The sequence below is a fragment of the Prionailurus bengalensis genome, chromosome C1 (assembly GCF_016509475.1).
Source record: "Prionailurus bengalensis isolate Pbe53 chromosome C1, Fcat_Pben_1.1_paternal_pri, whole genome shotgun sequence".
NCBI classification, from domain to species: Eukaryota; Metazoa; Chordata; class Mammalia; order Carnivora; family Felidae; genus Prionailurus; species Prionailurus bengalensis.
The window spans coordinates 159,661,948-159,679,775 of NC_057345.1; the positions used below are offsets into that span (position 1 = coordinate 159,661,948).

Below are 17,828 nucleotides of genomic sequence, written 5' to 3' on the forward strand. Positions count from 1 at the left end.
ACTACTTCAGGGTGTATTTGGGGAAGTTGGTAGGAAAAAATAGTAAGTGTAGTGTTAACTGAACCTTTTGATTGGTTTATAGACTCTTCAAGAGGTTCAAACCTCTTTGAAAGGTTCCAATTATCTACTTAAATCATGGGGCGCCTGGGTGGCTCAATAGGTTAACTGTCCAGCTCTCAATTTTGGCTCAGATCATGATCTCACAGTTTGTGAGTTCCAGACCCACATTGTGCTCTGCACTGACAGCCTGGAGCCTGCTTGGGATTCTCTCTCTCTCTCTCTCTCTCTCTCTCTCTCTCTCTCTCTCTCTCTCCCCCTCTCTCTCTCTCTCCCTCTCTCTCTCTCTCTCTGCCTCTCCCCCACTTGTGCTCTTTCTCCCTCTCTCAAAATAAACATTAAAAAAAAATCACATCTACTTATGTCAAAGGAAAGAAAATCCATGATAAATACATGAAATGTATTCAATGTAATCTTTACTTTTATCACTAGTTTACTCCCAAACCATGATTTGGTGTAAAAAAAAAAAAAAAATTAATATAGTATCACCACCAAGCTCATAATGTCTTAATTAGGGATATTGGTTGGACACTGAACCTGAATACTAGGCTGAGCTTCTGCCACTAAATAGAGCTATTATTTTTTTGGTCAAGACATAAACTTCCCGAACTTTAGTTTTCTCAAAGGTAATTGAGAGATTTGGAACATATAATTTATAAGAGCTCCTTTATTTCTAAAATTCTCTTATTCTAAATTCTCAAAATGGATATATCTTTTCCCTTAGTGATTTTTCCTCCTTGTTCCTAGTTTGTTCTTGGATAATTTTGCCTTCTGCAATTTTCTTTCTTTTTTTTTTTTTTTTTTAATATTCTTACAATTTCTCTGCACTGTAATCTGATATTTGGATTGTTAGTATTCAAATAAGGTATATTAGGTTTCTATGCTGTTTCATTGTTTACATATGTTTTCTTTAGTAAGCTGTCTAATCATGAAACAGTACACATTTAAAACATTTTCTGATATAATTTGGGTCTAAATCTATTCATCTGATTGTTTACTAAAATGAGACCTAATGACAGAAAATCAGGCAATTGTAAATCTATGATAGAACTAACTTAGGTAACTGTTCTATCAATTTTCTTTCTCAATTTAATAATTGTTAGCTATGTAAAAAAACAGTTAATGAAACATTTAATGTAAGGCATATTCTTATCAGAACATAAATTTAGAAGTTTATAGCCATATAAATTGCTTTTAGCGAATAAAAACAATATGTTCTCTTGGTTAGTTTGCCACATGTCACTAGCTTTTTCTGTAATAGATCTAAATATTTAGGTACACAGCAGATGGTAAATAATAGCAACAATATTACAAGGAATGAAATACATCATTGTGATTTTTAACTATTCTGCATCATTCATTCTTTATTTCCTTCTTCCTTTCCTTCTTCCTTCTCTCACCCCCACTTCTTTACTTATTTCCTTTCTTCGTTGAGTCTCATGTATTCATTCTATCCCTCTATTTTCTTATCCTCAGGTATTGATAATTCCAATGAAAACAGATTTTTGCCAGCTGTAATCTGGCCTAGGGCAATAAAAATATAGGTACTATGTATGTATTTTTAAAGGGATATTAGAGTTAATTTGATAATAAGGTTTAGTTGTGCTGGAATAATCATTATTATAGTTAGTATAAATTGTGTTCTTTTGGTTACTAAAATTTCTCTTAAAAGACTCTTTACAACAGGATTTCATAATCTGAGGTCCTTTTGTGTTGTGTTGTGTTGTGTTGTGGTGTTTTGCTGGGGAGTAGGATGATAGCATCCAACATATATCCATAGTGTCTGTCATCCCCAAAATTCGAAGAACTACTGTAATTTATTTATTTATTTATTTATTTTAATTTTTTTTTTTCAACATTTATTTATTTTTGGGACAGAGAGAGACAGAGCATGAACGGGGGAGGGGCAGAGAGAGAGGGAGACACAGAATCGGAAACAGGCTCCAGGCTCTGAGCCATCAGCCCAGAGCCCGACGCGGGGCTCGAACTCACGGACCGCGAGATCGTGACCTGGCTGAAGTCGGACGCTTAACCGACTGCGCCACCCAGGTGCCCCAAAACTACTGTAATTTAAACAAAGCATCTGCCCAACACATAACTGTTGGATCTCTCAACTCTCAACTCTTGATCTTTCTCTTTAATTAACTGCATACCTTTGCCACCTTTCCCATTGGATTCTTTTGATCTGATTCTAGGTCTTTCATCCATGGTCTCCTAAGTCCTCTTCTTAAGCTTTACAAGCCTATTTGTAAATTCATATATTACGTATATAAAAATATGCTTTCTTAAGACATGTATGAAATAAAACTATTTTCTTGTCTAATAATCTGATCAGAAGAATTCTCAATACAAAAGAGTGAATAGTACATTATATTTAACTTTCTGATCTGATATGGTACTTGTCATGTATAAAAAAAAGTTCTTAAAATATATTTGATAATAATGACTTAAAAGCTGATTATCACTCAATAACTCACCTGGATGATCTGAACATCATTTCTTATTATTGGAGGGTACTTTTTTCCATAAGTTAGAAAGTATTTTGACTTGAAATACTCTTCTGTTGCTATGTATTCTGTGTATCTTTTACTGAAGAATATATTGAATTTAGGAAGATTTTAGGCTGAATTGTATATTTCCAGAAACTTTAATATGTGCAAAATCATGGTAATATTTTCTTTTGAGTCTTCTACATTTTGAGTTTAAGTGAACTCTGTTTAAAAACTACTCTGATTAAATTAATTTTTGTGTTTTTTTCAAGTTTTTATTTAAATTCTAGTTAATTAACATATAGGATAATATTGGCTTCAGGATTTAGTGATTCATCACTTACATATAATACCCAGTGCTCATCACAAGTGCCCTCCTCAATACCCATCACCCATTTAAACCCCCATTGGGTGTGGGTCACACAATTTAAAGAGTGCGGTTGTAGAATCAGAACTGTTTTTGTAGTTTGGAATCAGGACATGATAACACTACATGGCTGAATGATATGAAAAAGAAGCAGAGGAGTAATTTAAAGATAATGCAAAGAACTGATTATCAAAAGAGATACATCTAGGCAAGTTCCAAGGTCAAAAATTCCAACAGTACCAAAAGAAATTCTATTAAGTAGGCAGCAGGTGTTTATTGCTCAAATTTTTGTTCTGCAAACGGATATATATAAAGTACAAAGCATACTTCCTGACATTTTGGAATTTACTGTCTAGATGAGGAGAGCATAATAACACAGGGGAAGACTAAGGATCGTCAAATAACAAATTCTACAGATCGGACTGTTAGTGATTATCAGATGGTCAGGATAAACGTATATATCCCATAGTGTGTACTCAAATCTTATATTTTACTATGTAAAAAGTATAGTTAATGAGTAGAATAAATGACATCATAGCAAACTTATTACTGTAGACCATTTTATACTTTATTGTATCTTTTTTTAAGAAAAAATTTTTTAACGTTTTTATTTATTTTTGACAGAGAGAGACAGAGCATGAACGAGGGAGGGTCAGAGAGAGGGAGACACAGAATCTGAAACAGGCTCCAGGCTCTGAGCTGTCAGCACAGAGCCCGACGTGGGGCTCGAACTCATGGACCTCAAGATCATGACGTGAGCCGAAGTCGGCCGCCTAACCGACTGAGCCACCCAGGCGCCCCTATACTTTATTGTATCTTGAAACAACCTCCAGTATCTCAGTGAATATAAAGAGAAACATTTGTATAAAAACTTATTGACATTAATTTGAATTTATAAATAGCCATTATTTTTCCTTTCTTATAAAAATATAGCATCATTAAGCTTAATTAATTTATAAGCTGTTATTTAATGTATCTGGATTTTCTTTATTAAACATATTGTCATGTGGTGCCTAGATGGCTCAGCCTGGGTGGTTGAGTGTCTGACTCTTGATTTCAGCTCAGATCATGATGTCACGGTTGTGGGATTGAGCCCCACGGGTCTCTGCACTCAGTGGAGCCTGCTTGGGATTCTCTCTCTCCCTTTCCCTCTGCCCCTGCCCTGCTCGTACTCTCTCTCAAAATAAATAAATAAACTTAAAAACAACAACATTGTCCTATTTTATTTTTACATTAATTTTTTAAAAGAAATCCCATTCAAGGAATTTGACAGAAATTGTAAAAAAAAAAAGTTTGTGGTCCATGTTATTTCATGCATGTATGATTTTACATTATAATGAGTATATGTATATATGCTGCTTTTGGCCTTTTTCACATTATTATAAACATTGTTTCATTCAGCTCAAATTTGTCATGTCATATTCACTGCTTATAAAATGTTCTATTGAGGGGCGCCTGGGTGGCGCAGTCGGTTAAGCATCCGACTTCAGCCAGGTCACGATCTCGCGGTCTGTGAGTTCGAGCCCCACGTCAGGCTCTGGGCTGATGGCTCAGAGCCTGGAGCCTGTTTCCGATTCTGTGTCTCCCTCTCTCTCTGACCCTCCCCCGTTCATGCTCTGTCTCTCTCTGTCCCAAAAATAAATAAATGTTGAAAAATAAAATTTATAAAAAAAAATGTTCTGTTGAGTTGATATGGAATAATTTAGGTAACTGCTTTACTTTTGTTGGTCATTTCTAGTTTTTCAGTATTGTAGTATTACAGTGAGTGTCTTGGGGGATTAGTTATTTTTTTTATTTTAGATTATTTCCCTAGGAAGAATTTCCAGGAGTGGAAATTACTGAGTCAAAGTATATGATTTACATATGTTTGTTTACTCATTCATTATATAATTTACATCTGTCTTTTAAAGAAGTATTGCAATAGTTTTAATCCCATACCGTTTCCTTGTGAATCCAGAGGTGTGCTGTTGTACATAGATTTGGAGGACTTGAAGTTTACATGTGTGAAAAATAATGTAGTCATAATTATACCCCTACTTATTAAGAAGTGTTCTTTCCAATGTAATTTTTTTTGTAATTTTCAGTGACTGATAGAACTAATTTTTCATTTCTTCCAGAATGCATGTGATGCAGAAAAGTCTTATGAAGTGTTACTGAGCTTTGTGATAAGTGAACTGTCTAAAGGAAAGTTATACCATGAAGAAGGAGCTCAGGAATGTGCAATGGTATGCTCTAGGTGTAGAGATTATTTGTTAAAAATTTAGATTTTGTTGCCATTGTGAATATAATTTTTAAGCTATATCTATTAGAGAATGAATTGTTTAAATTCTCTTTTTTGACTTTAGGTTAGCCCTATTGCTTGGTCTCCTGAATCCATGGAAAAATACTTACAGGACTTCTGCTTACCTTTCCTCAGAATCACCAGCCTTCTTCAGCACCACCTTTTTGGGGAAGATTTACCTAGCTGCCAGGTATAATTTGGGATAGTATTTATATGCAGGACTGTCTTGCAAGTGTATGTTAGTCTAACTCAAAAGGAATAAATATTTAGAACATTTACTATTAATGTTATTTTTTTGTATTTGCTAGCATCCACTCATTTTTATGATATTACTAATATTTGCTATTAGAGCACTTTTAGATGAGATCAGTGATAATAAATGCCCAATACTTGAATAGGATCATAGTATTCATATTGATATATTTAGCATTATTTTTATCATATTGATAAATTAATCACTGATCATCATCTGCCTTTCTATCCTTTTAAAAGTTATGTTGATCAGAAAGCTGGTTGTCTGAATACATGATGGCATTTATATAACTTTAGGACAGGAAAATGCTCACTTTGTAGCCAGTTAAGTTAAAAATTTGGATATATTAGTGGTTTAGCCTATTTCATAAAACTGTGGGTTGATGTGAGTAGGCAAGAAAGTGACAGAATGGGGAACCACTATGTTTATAGGATTATAATCCTGACATTATCTCCCATCTGTTTCCAGGGAATTTGATATTAATTCCATGGGAATTAAGACATTTATCATATATATGGCCTTTGAAGCCTGTAGTATATCAGAATTAAGCAGTTGATTGTTCTTTCTCTCTTAAGTAATTGACCATTGCATTAAATAGTTTGGATTGGTTTTTTCAAATGATTCAAGATAAACTCTATACATTTGTCTTTGAAACATTCAGAATTTATGGACATTGAATAAATTAAAACTGTTCATCCATTGGATTTTCTTTCATAGGTGTTTTATTTTTAAATTTCAACTTAAAAGTGTTTTCTTCTGCTATACAGTAGTTGTTCCTTATCCATGGGGAATATGTTCTAAGGCTCCTAGTGTATGCCTGAAACTGGGGATAGTGCTGAACCCTATATATATTATGTATTTTTTCTCTGTACATAAATATCTATGATAAAGTTTAATTTATAAATCAGGCATAGTAAGAGATTAACAACTAATAATGAAACAATTATAAGAGTATACTATAATAAAAGTTATGTGAATGCTGTCTCTCTCTTAAAATAACTGTATTCACCCTTCTTGTGATGATGTGAGATGACAAAATACCAACAGGATGAGACAAAGTTAGGTGAATGATGTGTAGGCATTGTGATGTAGTGTTAAGTTACTATTGACCTTCTAACTATATATCAGAAGATGGATCATCTGTTTCTGAACCACAGTTGACCACCAGTAACTGAAGCCACAGAAAACAAAACTGGGATAAGGGGGAACTACTGTCTGAGCATCTTCAAGCATGCAGGAGATTAATTTTTTAAAAATATGCTACTTCATTAATTTTTCTTTATTCACATTTAAAGGCCATAGGCTGTGGCTCTTTGTATGCTTATTACCTTATGGTTTATTTTATCATTTGTTTTTATTGGAAGTTATTTTTCTCCCCTAAGTTGGACATTATCTGGAAGCAGAAGCTCTCGAACTGGGCATTGAAAGTTGGTTGGGGGTTGGGTGTACAGTGATGCCTATAGTAGAGCACCAGGCACATGCTTAGAACAGGGAAGGAATACATCAATTAGGAGGCCTGAAAGGAGCAGTGCTACTTAGTGTTAGAAATACATTAAGGGGAAGTTGTAGTGAATCTTGAATTTCACATGAAGAAATTTGGACCATTGAAAGATTTGGGACAAAAATGTGACATGATTCAAATTTTATTTCAGGATGAAATTTCATTCTAATATTAGACATATTTGAGAGTGTGAGGAATGGGAGGCCTGGGAACAGAAAAGCTAGTTGGGGAATGACATAATAGAAATAGAAGAGGATAGGGAGCAATTAAAGATTACAGAGGTGGATAGTCAGGATTTGACAGCTAGTTGAACATGTGGGAGTCAAGGGAGAAGAGAGAGTCACACTGTACTTGGGTTTTGGGCCTCTGAGACTTGAACCTTTCTGGTATAGTTAATAGAAGGAGGAAGTATGGAACAAGTCTCTGGGACCTGAGTGAAAGAATTTTGCATATATTCAAGTTGAGGGGTTGGTTGGATATGGATATATTCAACTGAAGTGAGAAAAGTTAGATTACAACTTTAGGTAGAAGTTCTCTTTTTGTTTAGATTTCTGTCATCTGTGTAATCTAACTTTTGTAGATTTCACTTTTTTTTCTTTGTGTCACTTTCATTTAATTTTTTTGGTTAGCGATATATTTATTCTCACAAATACTTTTATAATCAATTTGTCAATTTTCTTCCAATAGCCTACAAGATGTTAGATGAGAATTGCTTTGAACATGTAGTTTTAAGACATTGAGCATAGTTTATATGTCCATTCAGGGCTTCTTTTAATTTTCATAGAATTTTTAAATTGTCATCTTTTTTATGTTTATTTTATTTCTGAGAGAGAGAGAGAGAGAGAGAGAGAGAGAGAGAGAGAGAGAGAGGGGCGAGAGGCGAGAGGCGAGAGAGCACAAGTTGGGGAGGGGCAGAGAGAGAGAGTGGGACAGAGGATCCGAAGCAGGCTCCGTGCTGAAAGGAGTGAGCCTGATGTGAGGCTTGAACTCATAAACTGCAAGATCATGACTTGAGCTGAAGTCAGATGCTCAACCAACTGAGCTACCCAGGCACTCCTAAAATTGTCATCTTAAAGTCTGGAACATTCTTCATAAAGTGAACCCAAAAGGCTTTATGGTTTTAGTTTCTTTCTAAATGATGTGTTATTTCTGTGACACTGTGATTACTTCTTGCTGGTATAGAATAATACTATTAATTTTGGTGTGTTCTTGTAACTGGTCACTTGCTGAACTCTTACTAATTCAAATAGTTTGTCTGTTGATTCTTTTAGGTGCTTTATGTAATTATCATATCATCTGAAAATAATGAGAATGTTGTCTCTTTCCTTCAAATATTTATTTTTCTATTATTGTCTTAATACATGTCTAGTGAGTATTTTGAACAGTGGATGTAACAGGCAGCATCCTTTTTTTTTTTTCAGTCATTTTTTTTTTTTAATTTACATCCAAATTAGCATATAGTGCAACAATGATTTCAGGAGTAGATTCCTTAGTGCCCCTTACCCATTTAGCCCATGCCCCTTCCCACAACCCCTCCAGTAACCCTCAGTTTGTTCTCCATATTTATGAGTCTCTTCTGTTTTGTCCCCCTCCCTGTTTTTATATTACTTTTGTTTCCCTTCCCTTATGTTCATCTGTTTTGTCTCTTAAAGTCCTCATATGAGTGAAGTCCTATGATTTTTGTCTTTCTCTGATTAATTTCATTTAGCATAATACCCTCTGGTTCATCCACGTAGTTTCAAATGGCAAGATTTTGTTCTTTTTGATTGCCGAGTAATACTCCGTTGTATATATATATACCACATCTTCTTTATCCATTCATCCATCGATGGACATTTGGGCTCTTTCCATACTTTGGCTATTGTTGATAGTTCTGCTATAAACATGGGAGTGCATGTTTCCCTTCGAAACAGTGCATATGTATCCCTTGGATAAATGCCTAGTAGTGCAATTGCTGGGTCATAGGGTAGTTCTGTTTTTAGTTTTTTGAGGAACCTCCATACTCTTTTCCAGAGTGGATGCATCAGCTTGCATTCTCACCAACTTTCTCCGCATCCTCGCCAACATCTGTTGTTGCCTGAGTTGTTAATGTTAGCTGTTCTGACAGGTGTGAGGTGGTATTTCATTGTGGTTTTGATTTGTATTTCCCTGATGATGAGTGATGTTGAGCATTTTTTCATGTGTCAGTTGGCCATCTGGATGTCTTCTTTGGAGAAGTGTCTATTCATGTCTTTTGCCCGTTTCTTCCCTGGATTATTTGTTTTTTGGATGTTGAGTTTGGTAAGTTCTTTATAGATTTTGGATACTAACCCTTTATCTGTGTCATTTGCAAACATCTTCTCCCATTCCATCGGTTGTCTTTTAGTTTTGCTGATTGTTTCCTTCACTGTGCAGAAGCTTTTTATTTTGATGAGGTCCCAGTATTTCATTTTTGCTTTTCTTTCCCTTGCCTCTGGAGATGTGTTGAGTAAGAAGTTGCTGCGGCCAAGGACAAAGAGGTTTTTGCCTGCTTTCTCCTGGAGGATTTTGATGGCTTCCTGTCTTACATTTGTGCCTTTCACCCATTTTGAGTTTATTTTTGTGTGTGGTGTAAGAAAGTGGTCCAGGTTCATTCTTCTGCATGTCACTGTCCAGTTTTCCCAGCACCAGTTGCTGAAGAGACTGTCTTTATTACATTGGATATTCTTTCCTGCTTTGTCAAAGATTAGTTGGCCATATGTTTGTGGGTCCATTTCTGGGTTCTCTATTCTCTTTCATTGATCTGAGTGTCTGTTCTTGTGCCAGTACCATACTGTCTTGATGATTACAGCTTTCTGTTATAGCTTGAAGTCCGGGATTGTGATGCCTCCTGCTTTGGTTTTCTTTTTCAAGATCGCTTTGGCTATTCGGGGGTCTTTTCTGGTTCTATACAAAGTTTAGGATTATTTGTTCTAGCTCTGTGAAGAATGCTGGTGTTATTTTGACAGGGATTGCATTGAATATGTAGATTGTTTTGGGTAGTATCAACATTTTAACAATATTTGTTGTTCCTATCCAGGAGCATGGAATCTTTTTCCATTTTTTTGTGTCTTCTTCAGTTTCTTTCATAAGCTTTCTATAGTTTTCAGTGTATAGATTTTTCACCTCTTTGGTTAGATTTATTCCTAGGTATTTTATGGTTTTTGGTGCAACTGTAAATGGGATCGATTCCTTGATTTCTCTTTCTGTCGCTTCATTGTTGGTGTATAGGAATGCAACCGATTTCTGTGCATTGATTTTATATCCTGCAACTTTGCTGAATTCATGAATCAATGCTAGCAATTTTTTGGTGGAATCTTTTGGGTTTTCTATATAGAGTATCATGTCATCTGCGAAGAGTGAAAGTTTGACCTCCTTCTGGCTGATTTGGATGCCTTTTATTTCTTTGTGTTGTCTGATTGCAGAGGCTAAGACTTCCAATACTATGTTGAATAACAGTGGCGAGAGTGGACATCCCTGTCTTGTCCCTGACCTTAGGGGGAAAGCTCTTAGTTTTTCCCCACTGAGGATATTAGTGTTGGTTCATTCATATATGACTTTTATGATCTTGAGGTATGCTCCTTCTATCCCTACTTTCTTGAGGGTTTTTATCAAGAAAGAAGGCAGCATCCTTTTTTGTACCCTATCCTAAGAGACTTCTTTTAAAGTTTCCTGTGCATTTCTTTTTGTTTGTTTCTTTTTTATTATTATTATAAATGGAATTATTTAAAATTATATTTTCTAGTATGTTGCTAAGATGTAGAAATCCAACTGGATTTTTGAACATTAATCATCTACATTTATCCACTTTGCTAATAAATTCTATGATTATTTGTAATAGACAGTAGACTCTTGAGTTTCACAAGACATTTAAAAAAATTTTTTTAACATTTTGGTAAGCGTGGGAATTCATCAAGAATGGTACCTAGTACGTATTCCAGCACAACATTCTGCTCTCCACAGTAATCTTTAGACTTCCTAATTCGGTTAAATGTCTTAACCTAACACTATTTCTACTACCATAAGAGGGCTAATTATAGTAAACTATATGGTTCTCCTATATTTTCTCCTACTTAAATGCAGCCTCTCTTATTTATCCTCTAACTCCGGAATTCTTACAGAGGGACTTCAGGTAATTTTTGAATTCCATAGCATTACCTGTAAAATGTTTGTGTATGTGTATTTTTCTTAGAAGAAAATGGTTTATCAGACTCTTCTAGGGGACCTTGATTATCACCACCATCCCAACATTTGAAAATCAGTGCTCTAATATATCTCCTTTAATTCTTTTATCTCTCTTCTGTCAAACAATAGTTGTGCCATGAATATTTATATTGATAGCTAGCATTTATTGTATACTGACTACATGCTAAGCACTGTTAAGTGCTTTGCGTTTGAATTCATTTAAGTTCCACAACAATTCTGAGATGGCTGTTATAGTCCTCACTTTACAGACAAGTAAACAGGCCCAGAGCTGAATAATCTGCTCAAGACTCACAGCTAGTATTTAAAGCAGCCAGGATTTGAACACAGTCAGTCTGCATGCCAAATCTGAACTATTACCGTCTGAACTGTGCTACTGCTTGCTACACAAAACTTTTTTTGAAGCACTCAGTTTTCTTCTAGTATTCAATCTATAAAAACTTAAAATATTGCATGTTGTACTCTCTTTGAATCTCAATACAATTGTGAATACTTCATCTATAGGTGTCTCCTTTAGTACAATAATAGGATGATCAATTTATTGATAGCTGAATAGACATGGAAATAGCAAAAAAAAAAAAAAATTGAAAACATCTGAAGTATCCATCAATGAGAAGCTTGTTAAATAAATTGTGTTTTTTTCATACAATGGAATACTCTTCAGAAGAGAATAGAGGGCACCTGGGTGGCTCAGTTGGTTGAGCATCCGACTTCGGCTCAGGTCATGGTCTCGCGGTCCATGAGTTTGAGCCCCATGTCAGGCTCTGTGCTGGCAGCTCAGAGCCTGGAGCCTGCTTCAGATCCTGGTCTCCCTCTCTCTCTCTGCCCTTCTGGCACTCATGCTCTGTCTCTCTCTCTCTCCCGCAAAAAATAAATAAACATTAAAAACAATTTTTTAAAGAAAAGAATAGAAAGTTTTCTATGTATTAATATGGAAAAATCTCAAAAATATTTTAAGTAAACAAAGGCAAGATATGCTTATATTAAATTCAGTAGGGGAAAAATAGTGGTTTATATACACACGCACACACACACACATACACACACACTCTGGAAAAATACATTAAAAAATTATGGTCAGTTCTGGGGCGCCTAGATGGCTCTGTCAGTTAAGCATCCGACTTCGGCTCAGGTCATGATCTCACAGTTTGTGAGTTCGAGCCCCGCGTCGGGCTCTGTGCTGACAGCTCAGAGCCTGGAGCCTGCTTCAGATTCTGTGTCTCCCTCTCTCTCTGCCTCTCGCCTGCTCATGCTCTGTCTCTGTCTCAAAAATAAATAAAACATTTAAAAAAAAATTATGGTCAGTTCTTACCTAGGAGTTGGGATTGTGAGTTTGAGATTTGTATCGAAAGGGAACAGAGATGGTTGAAAGTTTTGGTTTTTTTTAATGATATCTTTTCATACTTTCTAGTGTTTAAATATTATAAACATATTCTGCAATAATTATGTTTGCAGAAAAGAAAAATATATATTTTTTGAACAGGTACTGTATTCATAGTTTTCAAAATTCAAAAGTACAGTTTCTTTTTTTAAAAAGCTTTTATTTAAATTCCAGTTAGTTACCATACAGTATAATACTAGTTTCAGATGTACAATATAGTAATTTAAGTACTATCATACAACACCTGGTGTTCATCACAGAAAGTGCACTCCTTAATCCCCATAGCGTATTTGACCCATCATCCCACCCACTTCCCCTCTGATAACCATCAATTTGTTCTCTCAAACAATTTTTTCCCCTTTGCTCGTTTGTTTTGTTTTTTAAAATCCACATGTGAGTGAAATCATGCGGCATATGGTATTTGTCTTACTCCGCTTAACTTATTTGGCTTAGCATAATACATTCTAGCTCCGTAGATGTCATTGCAAATGGCAAGGTTTCATTCGTTTTGATGGCTGAGTAATACTTCATTGTACATATATACCACATCTTTATCCATTCATCTATCAATGGGCACTTGAGCTGCTTTTATAATTTGGCTGTTGTTGATAATACTGCTCTAAACATTGGGGGTGCATGTGCCCCTTCAAGTCAGTATTTTTGTATCCTTTGGGGTAAATACCTAGTAGTGCAATTGCTGGGTCATAGGGTAGTTCTATTTTTAACTTTCTGAGGAGCCTCCATACTGTTTTCCAGAGTGGCTGCATCAGTTTGCATTCCCACCAACAGTGTAAGGGGGCTCCCCTTTTTCCACATCGTTGCTAATATCTGTTGTTCCTGTGTTGTTAGTTTAAGCCATTCTGACAGGTGTGAGGTGGTATCTCACTGTGGTTTTGATTTGTATTTCTCTGATGATGAGTGATGTTTCATATGTCTGTTAACCATCTGTATGCCTTCTTTGAACAAATGTCTATCCATGTCTTCTGCCCATTTCTTAACTGGATTATTTGTTTTTTGGCTGTTGAGTTTGATAAGTTCTTTATAGATTTTGGATACTGACCCTTTATCAGATAATGTTGTTTGTAAATATCTTCTCCCATTCCATAGATTACTTTTTAGTTTTGTTATTTCCTTCACTGTGCAGAAGGTGTTTTGTCTCGATGAAGTCTCAGTAGTTCATGTTTGCTTTTGTTTCCCTTGCCTCTGGAAACGTGTCTAGTTAGAAGTTGCTACACCTGATGCCTAAGAGGTTACTGCCTGTGTTCTCCTGTAGGATTTTGATGGTTTCCTGTCACACATTTAGATCTTTCATCCATTTTGTATTTATTTTTGTGTATGGTATAAGAAAGTGATCCAGTTTCATTCTTCTGCATGTTGCTGTCCAATTTTCCCAACACCACTGGTTGAGGAGACTTTTTGTCCATTTGTTATTCTTTCCTGCTTTGTTGAAGATTAGTTGACCATATAGTTGTGGGTTTATTTCTGGGTTTTCTATTCTGTCCCATTGATTTCTGTGTCTATTTTTGTGCCAGTACCATACTGTTTTGGTGACTACAGCTTTGTAATATAACTTGAAGTCCAGAATTGTGATGCCTCCAGCTTTGCTTTTCCTTTTCAAGATGGGCTTTGGCTATTTAGGGTCCTTAGAGATCATTTCATATTCAATATATGAAGATCTTCCTCATTTTGTTTTACAGATTCAGAATATTTCATTGTATGAGGTACCAGGATTTATTTAATCAGTCCTCCATTAATAAATATTTGGGTTATTTCTAGTCCTTTGCTCTTTGTAAATGATACAACAATGAATAATAGTGTATGCAAGTTATTTTGCATGTTTTTTTTATTGTATTTGTAGGATAAATTCTTTGAAGTGATTTGCTGTGGCAGCCCTTACACGCACTTGTAGTTATGATGGTTGTTACCAAACTACCCTTCATTGAAGTTGTACCAATTATGTTGACAGTAATGTATGAGAGTTTCCCTATACTGTACTTGTATCTACTTAGTGTATTATCACACTGTTTGATTTTTGCCTCTAGATCTTTTGTCTAGGTAAAATATATCTCAGTGTAATTTTTATTAGCATTCCTCCTAAGGTTGAGCATGTTCCATATTTAGGAGCCATTTTCTTTTACTCCAGTTTAGTTGTTATATAGCACTTCTTTTGAAAATAATTAGAGAGTGAAAAAATTAAAAAGATAATTTACTGTCTGATCTTGAAAAAAGTATCTCATGACTTTTCTTTGTTTAGAATAATCTGCCACTCTGTTTTGTTTAAGTTGAATGGGAAACTTTTCTTTCATTTTTTATTTCTTTCATAAATTTTTCCTCAGCTGTGATTCTTTCATTTCAGTGAACTGCATTTGGACTCAGTATCTGCTTCATAAAATACAGGCCAAGTAATCATGAAGTAGCCTAGGAATCCCAGGAGAAAAGAAATACATTTATGTAAATCTTTGTTAATTTTTATTGGTTGTTGGATTTCCTGTCACAAAGATGAAAATGTTGCTATTTTTCTACCATTGGTAGTTCCCTTTATCTCAGGTTATTTTTGTGCCTTACATTAGAAATAACTGTCTTCTCTCAATACAGCAGGAAGATAAATCATTTATAAATATATATGCACAAAACAACAAAACTCCAAATTACGTATGCAGAAATTGACAGAATTGAAAGAAAAAACAGACAAATCCACAATTACAACTAGAGATTTCAGGGTTCTTTCTTACTAGTCAATAACAAGTAGACAGATAACCAAATAGTATAAATGTTATCTGAATAATACTATCAATCAACTTGGTGTAATGACATCTATAGAATACTTCACCAAACAATAATAGAATGCATATTTTTTACTAGTGTACATGAAATATTCACCAGAATATACCATATGCCAAGCCATAATGCAAGTATCAATAAATTCAGAAGAACTGAAGTCATACAACACATTTCTGCCACACAGGAATTAAATTAGAAATCAATAACAAAAAATATGGAAATCCCCAAATGTGTGGGAATTAAGCAACATACTTTTAAATAACTTACATTAGGTCAGAAATTCCAAGGAAATTAGAAAACACTTAAACTGAGTGAAAATGAAAACACAGCATAGCAAAAAAGTGGGATGCCGCTAAAGTAGTCCTTGGAGAGATACAGCTTCAAATGCTTATATTTAAAAAGAAGAAAGTTCTAGGGGCACCTAGATAGCTCAGTCAGTTAAATGTCCTAGTCTTGATTTCAGCTCAGATCTCAGGTCATAAGGTCAAGCCCTGCATGGGGCTCTGCACTGATAGCACCAAGCCTGCTTGAGATCCTCTCTCCTTCTGCCTCTGCCCCCGCCGCCACACAAAAAAGTAAGTAAATAAACATTTAAAAAATAGAAGAAACTTCTCAAGTCATTTGTCTAAATTTCTACTTTATGAAGCTTCTAGTTTCAAATTAGACCCTGAGCAATTAAAAGAAAGGAAATTACAAAAATTAGAGCAGAAATCAATGAAGGAGTAATGAAGAGACAGTAGAGAAATTCAGTGAGTCGAAAGTCTGTTTTTGGTAAAGATCAGTAAAATGGATAAACCTAAAATGTTAGGAGCTCAGCTGAGCTGGGAGAAAGAATTGAGCTGCTGGGTGTCAGAGTAGCTGATTAAAGTCAGTCACAAGCCAAAAGTGAGAGAATTAGGTCTTCAGTCACTTACTGTGAAGCAGGAGGCTAAGACCAGAAGAAGTGCCAGTTCCTTCTGTTCCATTTACCCTTATGGAATGAAATGGTACAACAGTGGAGGATCAGGTGTATCAGCACAGATATGGGGATCTGTTGAAGGAGCCCCAAAAGCCCCGAACTAAAAGCTCTGGCAGTGTTATGGACTCTGAGATAGAGAAGGGGTTGGGGAGACAAGAATAAGAGTAGAAGACACTCCTTCTCAAGACCTCAGATAAAGAAGCCTAGGAATAAAGGTACCAGGGCTGGGAATGTAAATATATGAAAGAGTGTGACAGGATGGGGGTAGGGGGCTGAGAACTTGACTAGAAATTCCTTCAGAGACTGCAGTGCATTTTGGCTGTGTACTGGATCTGATGTAGGGAGGGCAGTTTTCATCCATGAAGCCTGCGAAGTAAAACCTTTATAAATTGCCTATAGTTAGGTCTGAAAAAACCACACGTAGAATTTTAACCAGGAGCCAGACTCCTCACCAGATCGATAAGAAAAAGAAAAGAAGGTACAAATTACCAATATCAGGAATGAAGGAGGAAACATCCCTACAAAACTGTAAGAGAGTATTATGAATAACATTTGCCAATAAATTTGATAATGTAGATTAAATGGACAAATTCCTTGAAAAATAAAACTTACTAAAACTGACTCAAGAAGAAATAGAAAGTCTTAACTAGATCTGTATAAAGTAAGAAAGTTGATTTAGCTATTAAACCTCTATAATTATTATCCTTCCAAAAAAGAAAAGTCAACAACTTTATAGCAACAAAGATAACATCATGGTTAATCCTATCAAACATTTAAGGAAGAAATTCCATTGATACATATAAACTCTTTCAGAAAACAGAGGAAGAAGAAACAGTCCAAATTCATTTTAATCGGCCAGTTTTACCCTGACACCCAAATCAGGCATCGTGAGAAAACTACAAACCCACATCTTTCATGAACATAAAGCAAACGCCTTGACAAAATATTAGCAGTAGAAGAGGATGGCCAAGAAGATCATGGCCAAGTGGGTTTATTCTAGGAATGCATAGTTGGTTCAACAACAAAAATCATTTAATTTAATTTAATTCACCATATCAATAAAAAGAGATTTTTAAAAAGCATGTTATCATCTCAGTAGTCAAAAATTTTTTTGGACGAAATTCAATTCCTGTTCATGGTAAAAACACTAAAAAAACAACAGTAAGCAATTTTTTTCAGCCTAATAAAAGAAATGTATGAAAAATGCATAGCTAACATCATAATTAATAATGAAAGATAGGAAACTTTCTCCTGAAGATCAGGAACAAGACCAGGATGGCTGCCCTCATCACTTCTTTTTAGTATTGAATTAGAGGTTCTGGGAAGAGCAGTTAGGCAAGAAAAAGAAATAAAAGGCATCTGGATTGGAAAGGAAGAGGTAAAATAACGTCTGTTTTCAAATTAGATAATCTTTTATGTGGGCAAATTATAAGGAATCTCCAAAAAACTATTAAAGCAAATCACTGAGTTCAGCAGAGTTATAGGATACATGATCTATGTACCATAAAAAAAAACACAAAAAAAAAACCCCACATCTAATTTATTTGCACTGGCAGTGAG

General features: G+C 35.2%; 1 protein-coding gene across 4 annotated transcripts in view; it reads left to right on the forward strand.

Moving 5' to 3' along the window:
- UBR3 (ubiquitin protein ligase E3 component n-recognin 3) overlaps positions 1 to 17,828 on the forward strand; it is a 241,062-nt gene that overhangs the window by 211,508 nt on the left and 11,726 nt on the right. For all 4 annotated transcript variants that reach the window (XM_043577004.1, XM_043577005.1, XM_043577006.1 and 1 more), the window contains 2 exons: positions 5,031 to 5,138; positions 5,259 to 5,384. In XM_043577004.1, the coding sequence (XP_043432939.1) occupies positions 5,031 to 5,138; positions 5,259 to 5,384 (234 nt within the window). The remainder of the gene's footprint in view (positions 1 to 5,030; positions 5,139 to 5,258; positions 5,385 to 17,828) is intronic.